The 18,884-nt window shown below is 41.4% G+C and overlaps 1 protein-coding gene across 4 annotated transcripts in view; it reads left to right on the top strand.

Moving 5' to 3' along the window:
- The window catches only part of arhgef1 (Rho guanine nucleotide exchange factor (GEF) 1), a 48,021-nt gene extending 32,299 nt beyond the window's left edge, over positions 1-15,722 (top strand). For 2 of the 4 annotated variants that reach the window (XM_084053628.1, XM_084053629.1), the window contains 18 exons: positions 1,076-1,234; positions 3,314-3,504; positions 4,362-4,508; positions 6,047-6,129; positions 7,018-7,143; positions 7,606-7,720; positions 7,868-7,968; positions 9,571-9,645; positions 10,134-10,209; positions 10,855-11,022; positions 11,500-11,587; positions 12,200-12,301; positions 12,549-12,601; positions 12,722-12,865; positions 13,492-13,614; positions 13,900-14,090; positions 14,917-15,021; positions 15,330-15,722. In XM_084053628.1, the coding sequence (XP_083909754.1) occupies positions 1,076-1,234; positions 3,314-3,504; positions 4,362-4,508; positions 6,047-6,129; positions 7,018-7,143; positions 7,606-7,720; positions 7,868-7,968; positions 9,571-9,645; positions 10,134-10,209; positions 10,855-11,022; positions 11,500-11,587; positions 12,200-12,301; positions 12,549-12,601; positions 12,722-12,865; positions 13,492-13,614; positions 13,900-14,090; positions 14,917-14,991 (2,017 nt within the window). In that variant the 3' untranslated portion in view covers positions 14,992-15,021; positions 15,330-15,722. The remainder of the gene's footprint in view (positions 1-1,075; positions 1,235-3,313; positions 3,505-4,361; positions 4,509-6,046; positions 6,130-7,017; positions 7,144-7,605; positions 7,721-7,867; positions 7,969-9,570; positions 9,646-10,133; positions 10,210-10,854; positions 11,023-11,499; positions 11,588-12,199; positions 12,302-12,548; positions 12,602-12,721; positions 12,866-13,491; positions 13,615-13,899; positions 14,091-14,916; positions 15,022-15,329) is intronic. The other 2 variants (XM_084053630.1, XM_084053631.1) reach the window with 2 other exon arrangements.
- Positions 15,723-18,884: the final 3,162 nt, after the last annotated feature.

The raw sequence follows: 18,884 nt of genomic DNA on the forward strand, positions 1-18,884 counted from the left end.
ACACACACACACACACACACACACACACACACACACACACACACACACACACACACACACACACACACACACACACACACGTATATACAAGTATATTTATTTATTCACATAAACTCAAAGACAAACACAATCGCATACTGTATGTCACAATACACATTAACTCTTTACCTAAAACAATCACAGTCACACTCTTATACTCATGCTGCATGGCTAAGTATTCTTAACTTGCTTGTAAGGATATATAATATGAGTTTGTTGATGCCAGAGTAATCAGTAGATTTATAGTCATAGTGTGTGTATGCTATGCACGGCATGTACCGTGTGTGAAAACATTGTAGAACTGATGAGCTTGATACATTTTCATTAAGGTTGCCACACTTAATAGTATCGGTAGACACAGTAAGTAGAAGCAATGAAATGTTACTAATGACTACTATGTTAATACCATGCTGTGGTAGATGTATTTTCATAGTATTTCTTAGGGAAATGTTGAAGTGTAGGCACTCGACCATTGCAACCCATACTTATATGGAGCATTTGTCCATGTTGTCTTAACAATATGCATTTCATAAGTCATGCATATTTACTTATCTTTTCATTTTCTCTGTCTCTTTCTCCTATATTTGTTTATTGTCCTTGTCATCTTTATGAATTCTCCCCCGTGTTTTTTTTTTGTGGAACGTCTTCCCTGTTTGATCTGTACTTATTGTCTTGTTATTTGGACCCTGTGTTGCTTGACTCACTCACTGTTCCTCGTCCTCCTTGCCCTCACACGTCACATGGATGCCTGCATCCATCTGCTGCTCTCTTCTGCTCTGATATCTGTCATGACCTCGCTCTCCATTTTATACTCGATAACGTCCCTCATACCCATCTCCTGCTTATTCCACTTTTCTTTCCAATTCCTCCTAACCCCCCCCCCCCCCCCCCATCCCGATTCCCTACACTTATTACCCTCCTCCCAATTTCCTCCGTTTCTGTCCGTTTCCATCTTTCCTCTTCCCTCACTCCTTCCTTCCTTCCCTTCCGTCCCTGTTCATTCCTCACATCCTTCCCTTCCCTCCGTCCCCTACAGTAGGAAGGTGGGGCGCAGTGAGAGTGCACGTGTGGACCGGCACTCCTCACGGCGCCGCGGCTCTTCGCGGGCAAAGCAGTCCCGTTCCCGTAGTGACGTGGACCTCCAGTTGGCCTCTGCCGCGCCAACCACACCCACCTCGCTCACCCCCCAGCACTCGTAAGGCAGACAGAACCCCCCCCCCTTACTCCACCACCACCCGCCTCTCCCTGGTCAGAGAGGCACACAGCAAGGCCAGAATGTCTGCGTCTCATTGTTAACCAGGAGACTAATTGGAATTTGTCATTTATTTGTATTGTGCTTTCACATGAAGACTGTTCAGAAACTAAATTGGACATTTTTACAAAATATTCTACAGGAGCTGGGTATAATGATTGTGCATATGAGATGACTTATAATAATGAGATTGTGGGTTAAAATTCACCTGGGATCAATTTGATTTGAGAGCAGTGTAATTATTTCAAAAGTCTATTCGGCTGACATACTAATGAAAAGTAAATGCTGTGTAAATACTAAAACATGGACTAAAATCATAAAATGAAAAATATACAGTTGTTAATGATAGACTGTATTCAGAAGGTTGTGGGTTCAAATCCAATCATTCAAAGTGGTGATGATCTACCACACTGCAGCAATGTCTATTTTAGATATTGTGAGCAGCCTTATCTTCAGACTCTGTAGCTGAAAACACTACAGATGTGATCTACATAACGATTAACACTAATCTTAAACTAGGACCGTGTGGTGTCTGGTCTGGTACCTGTTGGAAATAAACCAACGGACAGACAGGTTGTCAATTCAACAGTACGACTGTTTCACTGGCTTCCCATCGGCTGTGAGATGGCTCTGTCGCTAACTATTGACCTTAATGGTGACGGGTAGGCAGTGAATAACAGTCTACTCTCACCACTGACTGCATTGACACTTAAGCTCTTTAGAAGAGTGATCATTAAGGCTGGTCAGTAACGATTTATTGGATAAGCTTTAGTCTCGAACAAGTCAATCATTCCAGGCTACCTCACTTCCTGTTGGTACAGAAAGCTACTGTCAATGATGTGAGATAAACGATTTCAAGGTTGAAGGGAATCTTGGCTTGTAAAACAGTAAATGATCCTGGGTAAGGAGGAGGTTAATTTATAGCTTTTCATTCATTTTCGTTTTTTTTCTTGAACTCAAGCGCTGAGGATGCAGTTTCCTATTTGAAGGGGTTTGAATCCAAAAATACTACATAATTCTCGGAAGAAAGTGAGAGTTGATGGTCATTATTCATTTTCTGAAAATAAAGAATCATTACTGACACTGAAATGTTACTGTTCCTATGTAAAAGTCACATGATGCCTAATAACTTAACTAATATTTCAATGCACATTTTGTCACATCAGGTCTCTTTTAACAGCTGGGATATCGCACATTTTGGAATGCAACCGTTCAATTAACTAATTCAGTGCCAGGCTTTTTCAAGCCTGTTGATCCCTGTGCCATGGAAAAGGCTATTATTTTACCTTTTCAATTGGTCACAGAGTGTTTGTCTTCAGTGTGATTGATCCCCTGATGGTTGCTAATCACTGAGTCACTTCAGGTGTGGTTTCACAAATTTCAACGAGGTCATTGTGACCTCGTTGACATTTGTTTTTGATGTTTGAATGTGGCATGGCACACTCAGAAATACAGGGTTTACAATGGGAGGAAAAATGTTTTTTTTTTCTCCGTTTCCTTTTTAACATTGAAGTGGATGGAGCAATAAGTTTTTGAAAATCGTTTTCTCCTAGTTCCTTTGAGATAAAAATTTTAAAAAAATAACAAACAAAAAAAAAAAAAAATTAAAAATTTTATTTTGAATTTTTTTTTTTTTTTTTAGGAGACGTCAAAAGACGTCATTGGCACAATTAACCAACTGAAAACAGCCGTCAAAAGACGTCATTGGCATTGAATGAGTTAACACAGGCAATGTTTTGGAGTGATGTTGAACTTTGCTAGCACCCTGAGTTTTTTCACATTGGCCTAATCTTCGATTTTAGAGCACAGAAGCAACAGATAAGGATGATCGACAATATTTGGACTTATACATCATGCCCAGATAGCTATACAACCCAAGGTTCTGCTGAAGTTCAACATCACTTTCACAGCCCATACATTGTTACTGACTTGTCAACCCTGCCCCTCCCACCGCCGGTCCTACCCCCCCCCCCCCCTCTGTTCCCTCCTCCCTCCCCTCTTCCCTCCTCTGTCCTCCTTCAGCATCGACGGGGCGCTCTCTGTTATGGAGGCTCCTGGCCCCTCCCCCACCAGCCCCCCACCCGAGCTGGAGGAGATGGATCCCCGTCTGGTTGAGCTGGAAAAGGACCCACCCAACTGGAGGGACTCGGCCTCCTCCGACACGCTGGCCAGCCTGAGCAAGAAGGAGATCAAGAGACAGGAGGTCATCAACGGTAAGGAGGTGGACATGAGATGAGACTTTAACCACTTAACCGCAAAAAAATCTAAATGAGTTAAAGAATACTAAGCCAATATGCTAATGCTCAAAAGCTATGAATATTTAAAAAACAGATTCAGATCACAGATCTAAGGGGTAATTCAGACAGCCGCAAATTTTCTCTGCAACTTTTTAATGCCAAAAATTGCTGATCTACAGTCTCACAATGCATCGCATCCGAGCTGCGTTGTGAACTTGGTAATTTTCAGCAAGCAACACGTCATACGAGGACTAAACTGTTAAATCTAGTTGTGAATATGTGATCTGAATATCTATAGCAACGCTGTGCTTTCGTGTCAAACACGGAAGAGGAAGTGATCAATCCACAGGGATGTAACACGTTGGTTTGATGCAGAATAAATTCTGCATGGCACCCTGTATTCATAGCGATAATAATTATCATGTTAATTCTTGTCCTCATTCTATGATAGTGCAGCTGTGCTCGAGTTAGCAAGTGGACAATTGAATTTTGTTCCAATAGACATGTTAGACATGTGACACTAGGGCATAATGAGAATGCACTTAATGAGGCTGTCACTTCCGAAGACAAAAGATTTATTATGTTTTCATAAGGTCTTTCACTTTGCCACTTTATTTTTTGCACAATAAAACATCCTGGAAGCTTGCTGATAAAAAAAAAGAAAGAAAAAAAAACCTCTGCTGTGAAATGATGAAAACTGAAAAGTAATTGAATCTATGCAGGTGTGATAAGAGACCCAAAGAGGCTCCCTTATGCAAACATCACCTCAGATGAACTGAAACACAAGGCCAAAGACTGACTGACTCTCCTCTTACCCCCCGCTGCTCCTTCAGAATTGTTTGCAACAGAGCATGCCCACGTGCGCATGCTGAGTGTCCTGCAGACAGTGTTCTACAAGCCCCTGGGGAGAGAGGAGATCTTCACGGTCGAAGAACTGAACGCCATCTTTCCCAGCCTGGAAGAGATTACAGACATGCACTGTGAGTACATACTGTACCTCTATCCCTACATCCTGTACCTCTATATCTCCATTTTTGTTTGTTTTATATTATTGCATTCATTGGGCCCGATTCGCTAAGCTGGCCGTAAATAACGCGTTAACAATGTGGCGTAATTTCTCTAAGCAAAAACGGACGTGCGATTCACCAAACGCAATGTAAATATGTGTGTGGATCGCTTGTGCATTCTTGTCTGACAGTCACAGGCACGTTCACGTGAAGAATCATTTGCATTGCTCCACGCCCCATTTAAGACCATAAAAGTTAACCGGGAACGTCCTATGTCAGAAGTAAAACGTGACAACGTCACCACTCCTCAAAATGGTCAAATCTACGAGCTTACAGCGCGGCTCAACGCACCGCATGACAACTTGTAGATCAGCGCAAGTGAACGTTAATAAAGTAATAGCCAGCTCTCACATGTAATGAGATAAGAATTTAGATTACAAAGTTAAACCTCACGACATAAAACTTGGAATGGATATTATATAAGCCCTTTCTACTGAACAATTGCTCACTCACTTTTGCAGAGGTAAAAAATGATTCTCGAATCCGCATATATCCAACTTTTTATCAGAGCTTTATTGATTACTCCTACATTGGAAATGGACTAATGGACACAGCTTTCATCCATACTGTATCCTCTTAAGGTAAGACTGCGTTCATGTGATGTGGTCAATATTATAAATGAATAGCTTGACATATGGAATTGGCATTAGTCCAATAGATGAAACTGTGGCCACAACTTGCAAATACGGAAAACAAGCCTAATAATTCAGCTCTAAATGTGTCAACTGAAAAGAAAAACAAATCGGTTGAACTTGCAATTTTGCATCATGTCTATAATATGCATACAAAGATTGTTTGACATATTGTTTCTTTCTTTTTTTATGTGTTGACAAATATTGGCACTATTGTAACTGATTTGTATGAAGAATAAAAGAGACAATGCAATAATAAAAAGAAAATGTTAAAAAGCTGTGCGATAGAGGGTGCAAGTGATGTTAACATTAATGTTAAGCATGTTTTCTGCCTTTCATAGAAATAAAATCAACACACTTTGCTTGTTTGGGATGGCTCAGGGTAGAAGACAGGGTTAAGCAAATACAAAATAAATTTAAGATGATTAAAGGGACAGTGCCCTCAATACCCTCATACTGTACCTGACTAACTACTTTTCCAAAGCGAGTGACACCCACAGTCACAACACTAGAGGGAGCGACTATGATCTGGTACTACCCAAATTTAGAACAAACATGGGAAAATTGTCATTCTAATACTCCATTAAAAGATGTGAATCACTGGTTTCTTTTTTAAATTGTCCTGAAAAAAACATCTCTCAGGAGACCACAAAGGGAGGTAAATGTAAATTTTCATCGAAAGGAGGTGTCATTCACATTCATTTTTCTCCTTTGTACAGATAGTGTTTTGTATTTGTTGATGACAAATATGTATTATTGTGTCATGACGTGCTGTTTACATTTCTGACTAATAAAGTATCCATTCAATTGTGAATCCAGATGCCTTCTTAGAGAATCTGAGGAAACTGCGTGTGGAGGACAATTTCATCGTCAAATCCATTGGCACCACCCTGCTCAACAGAGTGAGTCCCTCTCTATTGTTGTCTCCTGTCCGTCACTTAGCCGTCTCCTCAGCCTGTGTCCTCAACCTGTGTCCTCAACCTGTGTCCTCAGCCTGTGTCCTCAGCCTGTGTCCTTTGCCTCCCTTATGGCTCAATGCCATCGCAATGTCTCCTCGCTCTGTCTCCTATCGTTGTCCTCAGCCTGTGTCCTCAGCCTGTGTCCTCAGCCTGTGTCCTCAGTCTCCCTCACTGCACCCTCACGACTCCCTGCCATCGCTGATGTGCTTTCCATCTGCGTAATTTTCTCACCTGCAGTCACATCTCTCCCTGAACCTCACCTACCCTCCTTACTTTCTTTGGCATTATTTCTGTTCTCCATCTCTTTTCTTCTCATCATGTTGTCTCATCCTTTGCTATTTGCTGTTTATGCACCACACTGGGATATCTCTCGGGTTTTGTGTCCAATACTCTGTGGTGTGTGTGTGTTTGTGTGTGTGTGTGTGTGTGTGTGTGTGTGTGTGTATGTGTGTGTGTGTGTGTGTGTGTGTTTTCTGCTTATTATGTGCCCATGTATGGACTGAAGTTATTACTGAAAGCAATTTCATATGGCAATACAGATCCCGATCCCAGTTGTATTAGCTCCATCTACTTTACTGTAAAGTGAGTTATTTGTTTGGTAAGGTAATTGTATACTGGTCTGAATGTGTCATGATATTTCCATATCTATAGCAGAACTCCTCTATTCCATGATAAACCACTGAAAAGCCATTTCCTACAGCTCAGGCTGCTTGGCAGTAGCAATTATAATCCTAACTATAATAATGTCATGTTGTTCCAAACCTAAAGTGTATTGTATTCCTGTGTGGGTGTGTGTGTGTGTGTTTGTGTTCTGCACTGTTCTGTTCTCAGTTTGGCGGTACAGAGGGGGAGTGGTTCCAGAAACTGACAGCTCGGTATTGCAGCCACCAGTCTTGGGCGCTGGACCAGATCAAGAGTCGTCAGAAGAAAGATACACGCTGCAACACTTTAATACTGGTAGAATACATATTGTATACATTACATATACAAACACACCCAGTTGTTTTCCAAAATGCTTTCATCGAAATCAAAGTCTCTCATAGACACGCACGAACGCACACGCAAACACACACAGGGAAGTAAAAACACAGCAGAAGCAGAGATGCATGCAAGCTAAACACACACAGACACAAAATGTGTGCTATAGTCCTAAACTCAAAAGAACTGCAGAACTATTGTACAGACTTTTTATTTTAATTGAATTTACTCTGTTGGGAAGCTTGAAGTACAAGAATTTCACCACCTATAATGCGGCTACAAACTGTATGTGACAATAAACCCCTTGGACTTTGAAGGTAACGATGGAAATAAATTACTGTAACATAGACTAGATACGGGCATCTGATCAATGTGTGTGTGTGTGTGTGTGTGTGTGTGTGTGTGTGTGTGTGTGTGTGTGTGTGTGTGTGTGTGTGATAGGAGGCAGAGGGCAAATCCCAGTGCCGCAGGTTGCAGCTAAAGGACATCATTCCCATAGAGATGCAGAGACTTACCAAGTACCCCCTGCTGCTTGAGAACATCGCCAAGAGCACAGGTGTGTGCATGTGTCTGTGTGTGTGTGTGGGTGTGTGTGTGCTGCTACTTTTCAAGTGGAATAATCGTCAAATAGCAAATCTACAGGGATGCTATGGTTCATGTGGTTAAGCAGCTTCAACTCCTGTGTGTTTCGTCTCCCCCACAGAGGACCAGGTGGAGAAGGAGACCGTTCAGCAGAGTGCAGAGTTCTGCAGGAAAATCCTCAATCACGTCAACGAGGAGGTCAAAGACATGGAGAACCTGCTGGTGAGACACCATGAGATGACACACACACAGCAGATGACTCCACACACGATCGCACAGTGATTCAGCACCAAAGAAGCATACCCTGGAACACAATTTCATCAGCAACTATAGATCAATCACAAATGTGCCATTCTTTTCCAAACTCCCCGAAAAAGCAGTGGCTCAGCAACTCGTAGATCACCTTAAATTCAATAATCTGTATGCACCTCATCAATCCGGGTTCAGAAAATTCCACATCACAGAAACTGCTCTGCCACAAGCGGTAAAATAATTACTTCTTGCTTCGGACTCTGGCTCAGGTTCAATACTGGTGCTCTTAGACCTCAGTGCAACATTCGACACAGTTTATCACAACATTCTCTTAGATCACCTAGAAAGTTATATTGGTTTCTCTGGCACTGCTTGTCTCCTCGTTTAGATCATACAGTATATAACTGACAGATCTAACTTTGTTTTACACAACTACTGCTCATCAGATCACATTGTTTGTGGTGTGCCACAGATATCTGTGCTTGCTTGGTCCTTTTATTGTCTCTTTTCTTATGCGGGCCCATTGTAAATACTCTTAACATTATAAACGACATCTCCATTAAGCCTGACGTCTGTCATCAGCTGATAAAGTTAGGAGAATGTCTGTTAGAAATCAAATATTGGATCTCATCAATAGATCCAATATTCACAATGGTTCCACAATTTCACACAGCCCTAGTATTAACCTTTTAAAACCAGGAAAGGATCTGTGTCATTTTAGATTTTAGCGTGATATACAAGCTCACAGCGTGTCACTTCGTGCCGCGCTGCCATTTTGTACACTTATTTAAATATTGAAAGTGTGAGACCTACTGATTTAGAAGGCATTTGTAGAATCGGCCTCAGCTCAGGTGTTAAAAGGTTAATAATCTTGTTGTCCTATTTGATCCAAATCTCTCTTTTGGAAAACATCTCAACAATAATACAAAGACTGCATATTTCCATTCACACATTGCCAAGATCTGTCCCATTTTTCCATGGCTGATGATGAAACAATTGTTCATGTAATTGTCTCATCTAGGCTTAACAATTGTAACTCCCTTTTCTCTGACTTCTCTAAATCAATCTAAATCAACTATTAATAAATCACAACTTCTAAAAAATAATACTGCTGCTAGGATATTAACCAGGACTAGAAAATGCAAACTTATTACACCTTATTTAAATACATGCTTGATCTGACTTCAAGATTCTCCTTTTAACTTGTAAAATATTGCACAAACTCTTACCATCCTTTGTATCAACTCTGGTTTCCACCCATACAGTACCTGCTAGGTTTCTTTGATAATAAAATGCCTATCTCCTTGACTGATCAAAAAATAGTCAGGAGACGGCTCTCTCTTTCCAAGCTTCTCATTTCTGGATATATTCACCATCTCGTTGTTTTTAACTTAACCAGCACTGAGACAAATTACTGTCCACTCTTGGGATGAAAATTGATTTTTAATTGAATATTAAATCATAGAGTATTTTTAGGATGCAGAATGGAGTCCAGTACATTGATATTGTGGCTTCTTAAGTTATCCTTGTTGTATTATTTAAGTTTCTAACTTTCCACTTTCCTCTCCTCAGACTGTCAAGGATTACCAACGTAGATTAGACACGTCAGGACTCAGACCCAGTACTGAACTATATACCGAATACAAGGTAAGATTCTGGACAGTGTTGCTTGATCCAGCACTGACTTTTCAGTTGTTGTGGCATGCATGTTTTATTTCCGTGTTATGTTTTAAGTCAACTAAGAGAAAACTTAAAAAAAGAAAAGGACACTCCCTGACTTGAGACAAAAAATGAGTGAGGAAAGGCAGAAATTTGGGGATGGATCACAAAAGCCTTGGACAAAATGCACACACAATGGGTGCAGGAGGAACAATATCCAAGTGCAAAAAAAGCAAGAGACGAAAACTATAAATGATTAAAAACAAAATGATATAAGGATCAATGAAATCAACAGTTAATCTAACACATTTGTGTGACAGGCAGTGAATCAAATCCACAACCCTTTTTGTTTGCTTACAGAATGATCTCTTCCTGTCAGAGGATCATTTTGAGTTGTGACATTCTCATTGCGGGTGCTGCTGTCCTTCATCCCCCTTCTGTTCATTTTAGAAATCAATTTATCTCTCTCTTGTCAGAACATTGACCTGACCCAAAGGAAGATGATCTATGAAGGTCCGCTTACGTGGCGAGTCACCAAGGAGAAAGCTATAGGTAATCTTACCATATTATAATTGTAACACTATATGTAAGTATTATTAATTTATTATACACCCAGCATCCATTAATGTTCTGTACATGTATATGTCTATTGTAAATAACGTCTGCATCCTACTTCCCATTCCTTCAAGTAACATTGACTAGAGCTTAAATCGGACCCAAGATAAGATAATGATAAAAAAGGAACGGTTTTGGATATACAGGTACATAGTTTACACCCGACATCGACGATGTACGAATGAGCCAGAGACCAGTTTAAAACATTCATTTATTTATTGTTTTGGTCTAAATTAAATGTTATTTTTCCGATTTAAAAAATAATCTGCCGTTTCAGAGTGGCACTGCTGGAGAAGTGTTAATCAGTTGCTTCACTGTACTCTGTGTGGGCTGAAGCCAAATGAAGGGAAAAGCAGGGAGACATAAACATTTTGGGCCAGGCATACTGCAGAATTATGGATCATTTGGAAGTGCTTCAGTGAGCATACCGGGATGCATTTATTAGTTATGGAATTAGAAAAAAAAGAAATCCCTCTCCCGCCTCTCTTTCACCCCCCTCACTCATTCTCCTTCCCCCTTCTCCCCCTCTCACTCTCTCCCCATCTCTCTCAATCTCTTCCCCTACCCGCCCCCTCACCCCAGAGGTGCAGTGTGTCTTGTTGGAAGACCTCCTGGTGCTGCTGCAGAGGCAGGATGACAAGATGGTGCTGAAGTGTCAGAGTAAAAGTAACATTGTGCAGGAGGGTGGCAGACAGATGCTCAGCCCCATCATCAAGCTGGACTCTGTCTTCCTTAGAGAAGTAGCCACAGGTGGGACACACACACACACACACACACACGGACACAAACACAGAGCACAGACCACATTTCTAGATGCATACACAGCACACATTTCCACACATCTAGACACATACACAGCACACACCCACATCCATAGACGCATACACAGCACAAACCCACACGTGACACATACACAGCACAGACCCACAACACGCACATATAGACACATACACAACACTAACCCTAACTAACAATTTTCACAATGGATTTTTTACTCAGAAAATGACAGTAAAATGAACACATACTGTATGTTTACAGTTTGTTGTATGTTCATGTTCACTGTATGTTTACCCCAAAGCCAAAAACATAACTTTTCATGTTATATTTCTGTTGATCGATTAATCGATTGTTTGATTAATGGTTTTACCCATATAGAATACAGACTCACTCAAACTCAAACACACGCACACACACAACCAATTTATTCCTGCTGTGTGTCTCTGTCAGATCGTAAGGCCTTCTATGTGATCTTCACCTGGGACAGCGGTGCTCAGATCTATGAGCTGGTGGCCCAGTATGTACCGGAATGTAAGAGGTGAGTGTGGAAGAGGAGTAGGGGTGGGTCTGATGGCCGACTTCATGATGACTTCAAAATGTTATATAGCCTTTTCAACTGGAACTGTAGGAGGTTAGCCGTCTATAAGAGCTAATCTTGTACACAGCTTCACCGATCAGGGCCAAATGTCTTGTGCCCGCTGCCAGTAGACCAACAGCATTTTTTCTTTCACATACGTTTTATATTTTTGGAAATACTAACTTGAATTTATTTGGAGTCATACAGTACGTCTTAGACGACTGACATCACAGGCTGGCTACATGGAGTCCGAGATCCACATTGAAGCCACGACGTTCCATGTGGATCCCGAGATCCACATGATCTGACTTGCTTAAGTTTAATCGGTGACTAAGATCTAAAGTATCTTGGTCTGTTAAATAGTTAATTGTTGCTTTTTAGTGGTTACACTAAAGTGTAATTTAGTGTTGTCTAGTCTTTATAGTTTTATTTTGTATTAATTACTGGTTTGTAATATTAATAATTTAATGATAGCAGCAATACATTTTAGCACGTTTTTTAAAAATAAAAACTGTCTCTTTAGGTTGAATTGTACTCACATTTTCACATATATTCCTGTGTATGTCCGTGTAGCTGGACAGACGTGATAAAGAAAGCGGTGGATGATCTAAAGAAGAGTGGACTTCACCAGAAGTTACCATTGCCTCCAGGAGGACCCCCGTTAAGTCCCTCAGCGTAAGTCTGTTTGTGTGTTGTGGTGTAATAATGTGGTGTGTTATGGTGAGAGAAAGTTATCATTAAGTCATATTTTAAAAATGACATTTCATGCCAGCAGCAGTGGTCTTTGATTTTTCTTGATGTAAAAATGAAGATTGCTAAATGAACTAATCCTGCTATACTACCAGCATGTCCCTTTATATTTGGAATAATTGATGTATTTTTTCTCATCTCTCAATCTTTTACTTCCATGTTTTTCTCTCAGGCTCTCTGCCCCTTTGAGTCCCACTGAGAATGGAGGGTTAAAGAGCACCAGCGGTGAGTGAGAGCTCCCATATTTCATCGGCGGAGCGCTATCGATTTGCAAACCACATTCACTGTTATTACTATGCATGGTTAAAGGCCACAGCCCGTCTTAAAGCTGCTGCTTGTCCGCAGATCGAGATAAGGATGGCCTGACGGATGACAATTCGACCAACACCCGTCATCTGCTGATCGACTACCTGTCGGAAAAAGGCTTCGACCTGATTGGCCACACCAACAGTGACCAGGAGAAGGTGGCCAACTGCGCATTGGATGAAGGTTACATTTTTAAAACTTTCGTTCTTTCTTTCTTACTTTGGCCCAATTCCAATGTCCACCCTAAGCCCTGAAGCCGTGTGCACCCTCACTGACTTAAGTGATGTCAGCTGGTAAATGCTTGAGGTTGAGAGGCTGCAAGGGCTCCAAATGGTATAAAAGGAATGGGACAGCACTTTAGTCCTTCATTCATGACACACTCTTACTGCCCTTATTTACAGTCATTACTTTAAAGGCTGTGATTGTTGATTATTATTATTATATTAATGATATTCTGTTAGTTATAATTTGAGTTTAGAGTTTTGCATTAGTATTCATTTTAAATTGTATTTCCAGAGTCTGTATTTCCAGATTCTGTATTTGCTTTTCTCATTTATGTTGTGTCCCTTATTCTTACTAAATATATATCTTCCATTCCGCTCTGCCTGAGCCCTCGTTGACTTACTGATTTCAAATGGGACAGCCCTCAAGTCCTCGCAGACTTCCCGTGAACGCACGCCTAAGTCAGTCTGTAAGGGAGCGGATTGGAATTGGGCCTTTCTTTATTTCTTTCTTTGTCATGCCTGTCTGTCTCATGAAGACAGATGCTGAGGATCACATCCACCTAATCTCTTGCTCCAACCCCACAGTCATGTCGCTGAAAAGGCTACTGGTCACCAGCATCAGCCTATCTGACGACTTCCAACTAGATGAGAATGGAGGGGAGGCACCCGAGAGGACAGACCAAGCCACCGATGGCTGTCAGTCAACAGGTAACAATTACTGCAGTTGTAAGTACATGTAACCCCTGGGAGTCTCCCATCCACTTGTCCCGCGAAAACGAATATGTACTTGCTTCTATCCTTTGATGTCCACTTAAAACAAGATATTTAAGTTAAATAATTGTTTCCCCTTTGTTTTTTCTTTTTTGAGAATCTTACCATTACCTGATCTTATTTATATAATTTATGACAAACATATTTCTACAGCCAATGACTCATTATTTTTAGATTCCGCTTTTTTGTCAGTCGTTCACATTCCGTCTGTTTGTTGTGCAGAAGAAAGGCAAAGCGGTGACAGCGGAGCAGGAGCGGACCATATCGCAGATGGGACGGAGGCAGGTGGGCAAGCGGTGAAAGCAGGAGAGGAGGACGGTGGGATCAGCGCTCCCCTGGTGTTGTCCAAGGAGAGGATGGAAGAGGTCCGCAGGAGGCTTCAGAGTCTGGAGGAGCAACTGACAAGACTTCAGGTGAGAGAGGGCCCCCCATCCCCCAAATAAACAACGATGAATAAACAATCCCTAAGATAGAAAATAGGAGATCAGAGGGTAAAAATGGAGGGCAAAAGAGTACCAGTGTGGTAACCGTAAAGACGGACAGAATGACGAGAGGTGAGTGCTGAGTGGAAAGAGATGCGGAGGCTGACTTAACCACTTGACCCCATATGCTTTTTGACCGGGGTCCCCCAGGTCTGCTCCTTTTCCCTCACTACGCCAAATCTCGTTGCCGAAAATAGCCGATCTACAAGCTCACACAACGCATCACGCTCACACGCTGCGACACGTTCTGAGCATGTACATCTGCTATCTTTGCTGAATGTTCACCCCAGAATAGGGACGCTAGGGCTCATGTGGTTTAAGTGACAGTCGGCGGGGGATGATTTGAGTAAGATGCGAGCCTGGCAATACTTTGTGGACAGATGGACCGCGAGAAATGCCACAAAGGAGAAAGTAAAGAACAAGAAAACCACTTAACCACTGCTGTTACTGGCTGGCTGAAAATTGCCTTTTGAAATTGGACTTCTCTGACAATGGCCATTATGTTCTCGCCCTGCAATGGGATGTGTCAGAAAGACGGCAAGAGAGGGGATGATAAGAGTATCAGGTGGTGTGTGTGTACGTGTGGTTGTTAAAGCAAGGTCTGTGTGCATGTAAGCACGTGTGTGTGTGTGTGTGTGTGTGTGTGTGTGTGTGTGTGTGCGTGTGTGTGTGTGTGCACGTGCGCACACGCCTGCCTATCGGGGTTGGCAAGTGTGTCCCAGCGCACTGAGAGACGTGTTATTGATCTGTGTTTCAGACTGTGGAGGAGGCACACCACAGACTGCAGGAGGCACTCTCCAAGTTCTCCCTGGAGGGGGGTAACTTGCAATGAGAGACCAGCACGCCCCCTGCTGACCACCAGGTGAGACACCATTTAAACCTGCTATAACACGTGTATAGACATGTGTAATTAGTATTCACGCTGTATATGTGTCCAGAATACGGTACCACTGTAGCAGTCCTGTTTGGGTTAACTTCTTGGAGTCCAACACAAACCGCTGCAGTCAAATAAGGTCACGGTTTAGACGCCACATTCGGTCACCCAACACATGCAAGACTATTGTTTGTAAATGACTTGTTATGCATGCACGCTTATGCAAGAGTTTTGCACTTGTGTGTTTCTGTGCTATTTTATTTCAACTCAGTGCTCTGTCTTCTTTCCCAATTCAGATCACTGCAGGTTCTAGAGTCGCTGTTTAACTGCCTGGATAAATTCCCCCGCTTACTCAAACACTCGTGTGCCATGCGTGGATCCTCGCTGAATCTGAATCTGCAGCCGGTCGTACCCAGCAAGACATCTCTGCCAGTCCGAGGGGGAGGGCTCAGTGCGCAGTGCAGTGGTTCACTGATGAAACATGGGAGCTGTGTGTTGGGTGTGTGCGCACGAGTGTGTCTGTATGCACATGCATGCAAGACACAGATGAGAGATGTCCCCTTTTGTGTGGGAGACACATTTAAGAAGAGATTTAACCCATTAAGACCGGGGACGCATCTGCGTCTCATTTTAAGATTTCTTTGGGCTATTCAAAAATAGCAGATCTACGAGCTTGTAGATCTGCTATTTTTGAAAAATCTTGAAAAAATATTTTCCAGATTTTTTTCAAAAAACTGTTGAGATTTAGATTTTTTTAAAGAATCGCCTCAGGTCTTAATGGGTTAAGGTGCCAAAAAAGAAAAAAAATGGAGCAATATTTTGCTGTGTGAGGAAGACGCTGCCTAACTAAAATTGTAGTGACTGTGATAACACACATACACACACCGGAGACATGCATGTGGGAAAATCTAAAAAGTACAATTCATGCATGCCAAGTTGTACCTGATTTGAACCCTTTAGGGGGCATGGTAGAGTTTTAAGATGTACCAAAATGCTACTGCAATTTAGTAAGTATTTTTTCTAACCTATGCCAAAGTACAGCAGAAATGCACTTTCTCTTACGATCAAATGCAATTGGACGCACACTGTTTCCCAACATTGATTTTTTTTGCAATATTTATTAGTTTTATCTATCTGTTCAGTTTATATATTTTTTGTGCATTATGTAGCCGGTCCTTCTCATTGAGAGGAAATGTGTGCATGGTAGCATGTGTGTGTGTATGTGTGTTACAATAGTGTTTAAGGTGGTGAAACAGATTTGTTTCACAAGTTACCTTACTGTAATTAGATGAAATTAGGAACATATATACATATAACATATATATATATATATATATATATATATATGTATAGTGGCACTCTAGTTGTTTTTTTTTTGTGTTTAGAGTCTTGTTTGCGTTGACTGCTTTTATTTATTCCTCTTGAGTCCTGTTGAGTCAATTACCTGCCTCTCTGGAGTGACACCGTTGTAGCACTGGACTGGGATGATGGACAGATGCAAGAGAGAAAGCTGGCAGAGAAAATACAGACAGGCACAGAATGTAGAACTGGTATCTTAGGTGCTCAGCAGAGGAGCGAGGTAGGAGAATAACATTTAACTTGTCATGCTTTTCTGTAGAAAATCTGTTACATTTGGCAAGGGACAAAGTATAAATTAGCCATAAGAAAACATTCTATTGTTTTGCTTAATGTTAGGCCAACCTGATGATGTGTGGAACCTAGCGAGGGAATGGAAAGATGTAAAGACTATATCAAGATTTGTACCATACTGTAGAGAAAACACACGCACACACACACACACACACACACACACACACACACACACACACACACGCTCACCGGAGGTGTCCAGTGCTACAATGGTTGACAAAAGGTGGTGGTGTCACTGCCAATGATTTTGTTTTGATTCTGCAACGGTCAACTCTTTCATCACAATCATGGCTTAAGCTTGATGTATACTTCATTATGCGCTGTCATTATGCGCTGCTCGCCGAAGATAGCAGATGTACATAATCAAGCCTATGGCTCCTGAGCCAAATCTGGGAATTAGAAAGAGATGTGGTTAAAACGTGTATAATTACGCTAATAACATGTATTTGTAATGGTAGCAATATTTCTATCAAAATTGGACCCCTTTTGTTCCATCTTTGTATTTGCATTGTATTGTTCAGGCGTTGATTGTAGTTCTGTTGATTATGACTATGATTTCTGAGTGGTGGCATTGAACCGTAGCCACGCACACAGGACCAAAGACATTTACCATTTGAGCCTCATACCAGATTTTAAATCACATTAACTATGTTGTCCCTATTTTGGGCAACTTTTCAAAACAATGAGAATTGTTCCTTTTTTATTTTCAAAAAGTTTGAAAATAGCCGATGTACAAGCTCACGTGTGATGATATGATGAGTTATGAGCTTGTAGATGGGATATTTTTGCTATTTGTATAAGAAGTACATAGAGCTTAAGTGGTTAATGTTGTTAGGACTCACAGCTCACATTAGCATTGTTCGATGTTAGCGTTTCACGTTACTTGATGCTGATTTGAGAGTGGTTACTCAATATTACTGACTGTATAAGCAGTAGCCAAACCTCCAGTTTGTGGCTTTAACATTTCCTCTCTCTAAATTCCAATATCTGACTGTGTTATTGAGTGTATTGCCAACTACACAAACAGTCAGAAGGTTACAGTAGCTTATCATCGAAACTTAAATGTTTTCAGAATTGTGCCAAAGTAGGTAAACATGAAGGTTAATAATTAGATATCGTCTAGCACTGTCACGGCACTTGCCATATTACCAACTACCCAGGCCCCAAAAGGAAATTGCAGACTACTACAATTCCAAAACTTTGCCTGTCATTACACAAAAGCACATTTTGTATTTCAGCAAAGATTAGAGCTGCAAAAGTTGGTCCCCAGTAATAACAAAAAAGGTCTCCAGCAATAATAAATGCAGAAATAAAATAAGCATATAATCTACATATTATGTCCGGCCAGGCCAGTTTGACTGCAACACGCTGTACTGTACAGAACTAGACGGTAGGCCAGTGCACACTGTGTCGAGGGTTTTGTGTGCACACTGTTCGCGCATAACACCTCTGGTATTGAGATAAACACACTGCTCCAGTTCCAGGAAGAGAGATGCATGGAAATGGGAACTAAGTGCATCTCATTGTCCTGGAGTCAGATAAGGATATAGAGTTCAACGTTTTTTGGGGGAATTTGGTGGTGGTGAAACGGCAAACTACTCGCCACTCTTGTACTCTCCAGTACTGTAATAACGCGATTGCTTTGAAAAAATATATCATCGCTGTCAGGCAGAAACCTTGTACGCTTTGCGAGCTTGTAGATCAGCCATTTTAATTTACAGAAATATGAATAATAAAAAAGGAACGGTTTTGGATATGCAATGTTTCCACCCGACAGTGACGATATGCATTCTCATCACTGCTGCCTTGGCAACAGCAGCACAGACCCCACTACCACCATCCATCTACAGTACACCCTCTTAAACCTCAGTATAAAATTATGCATATTGAGTTGCTGGCAGTCATCCAAGTGAGAGAAGTTACTGGTGGAAAGTTACAAGTTGTGTTTGAGCATCACTGCCTTGATCTTGCTGTCTAGTCTATATTTAAACTTTCGTCCCCCTTCTCAGATATCAATCACTTTTGTATTATCCTGTCTTCCTCTTTTTTTAACAAAAGTATATAAATGTTGCATTGTAGGAAAAAGGACATGGCGAGTGTGCTTAATAAATGTCTTAGCTGCACGCACATCCTGTTCACAGCCTCTCCTACGCCAGGTCTGATCACGTTTTCATGTCGCACAATTTTACTGTATGTTAATG

This window comes from Gymnoscopelus microlampas (assembly GCF_963454915.1).
Source record: "Gymnoscopelus microlampas genome assembly, chromosome: 3".
NCBI lineage: Eukaryota > Metazoa > Chordata > Actinopteri > Myctophiformes > Myctophidae > Gymnoscopelus > Gymnoscopelus microlampas.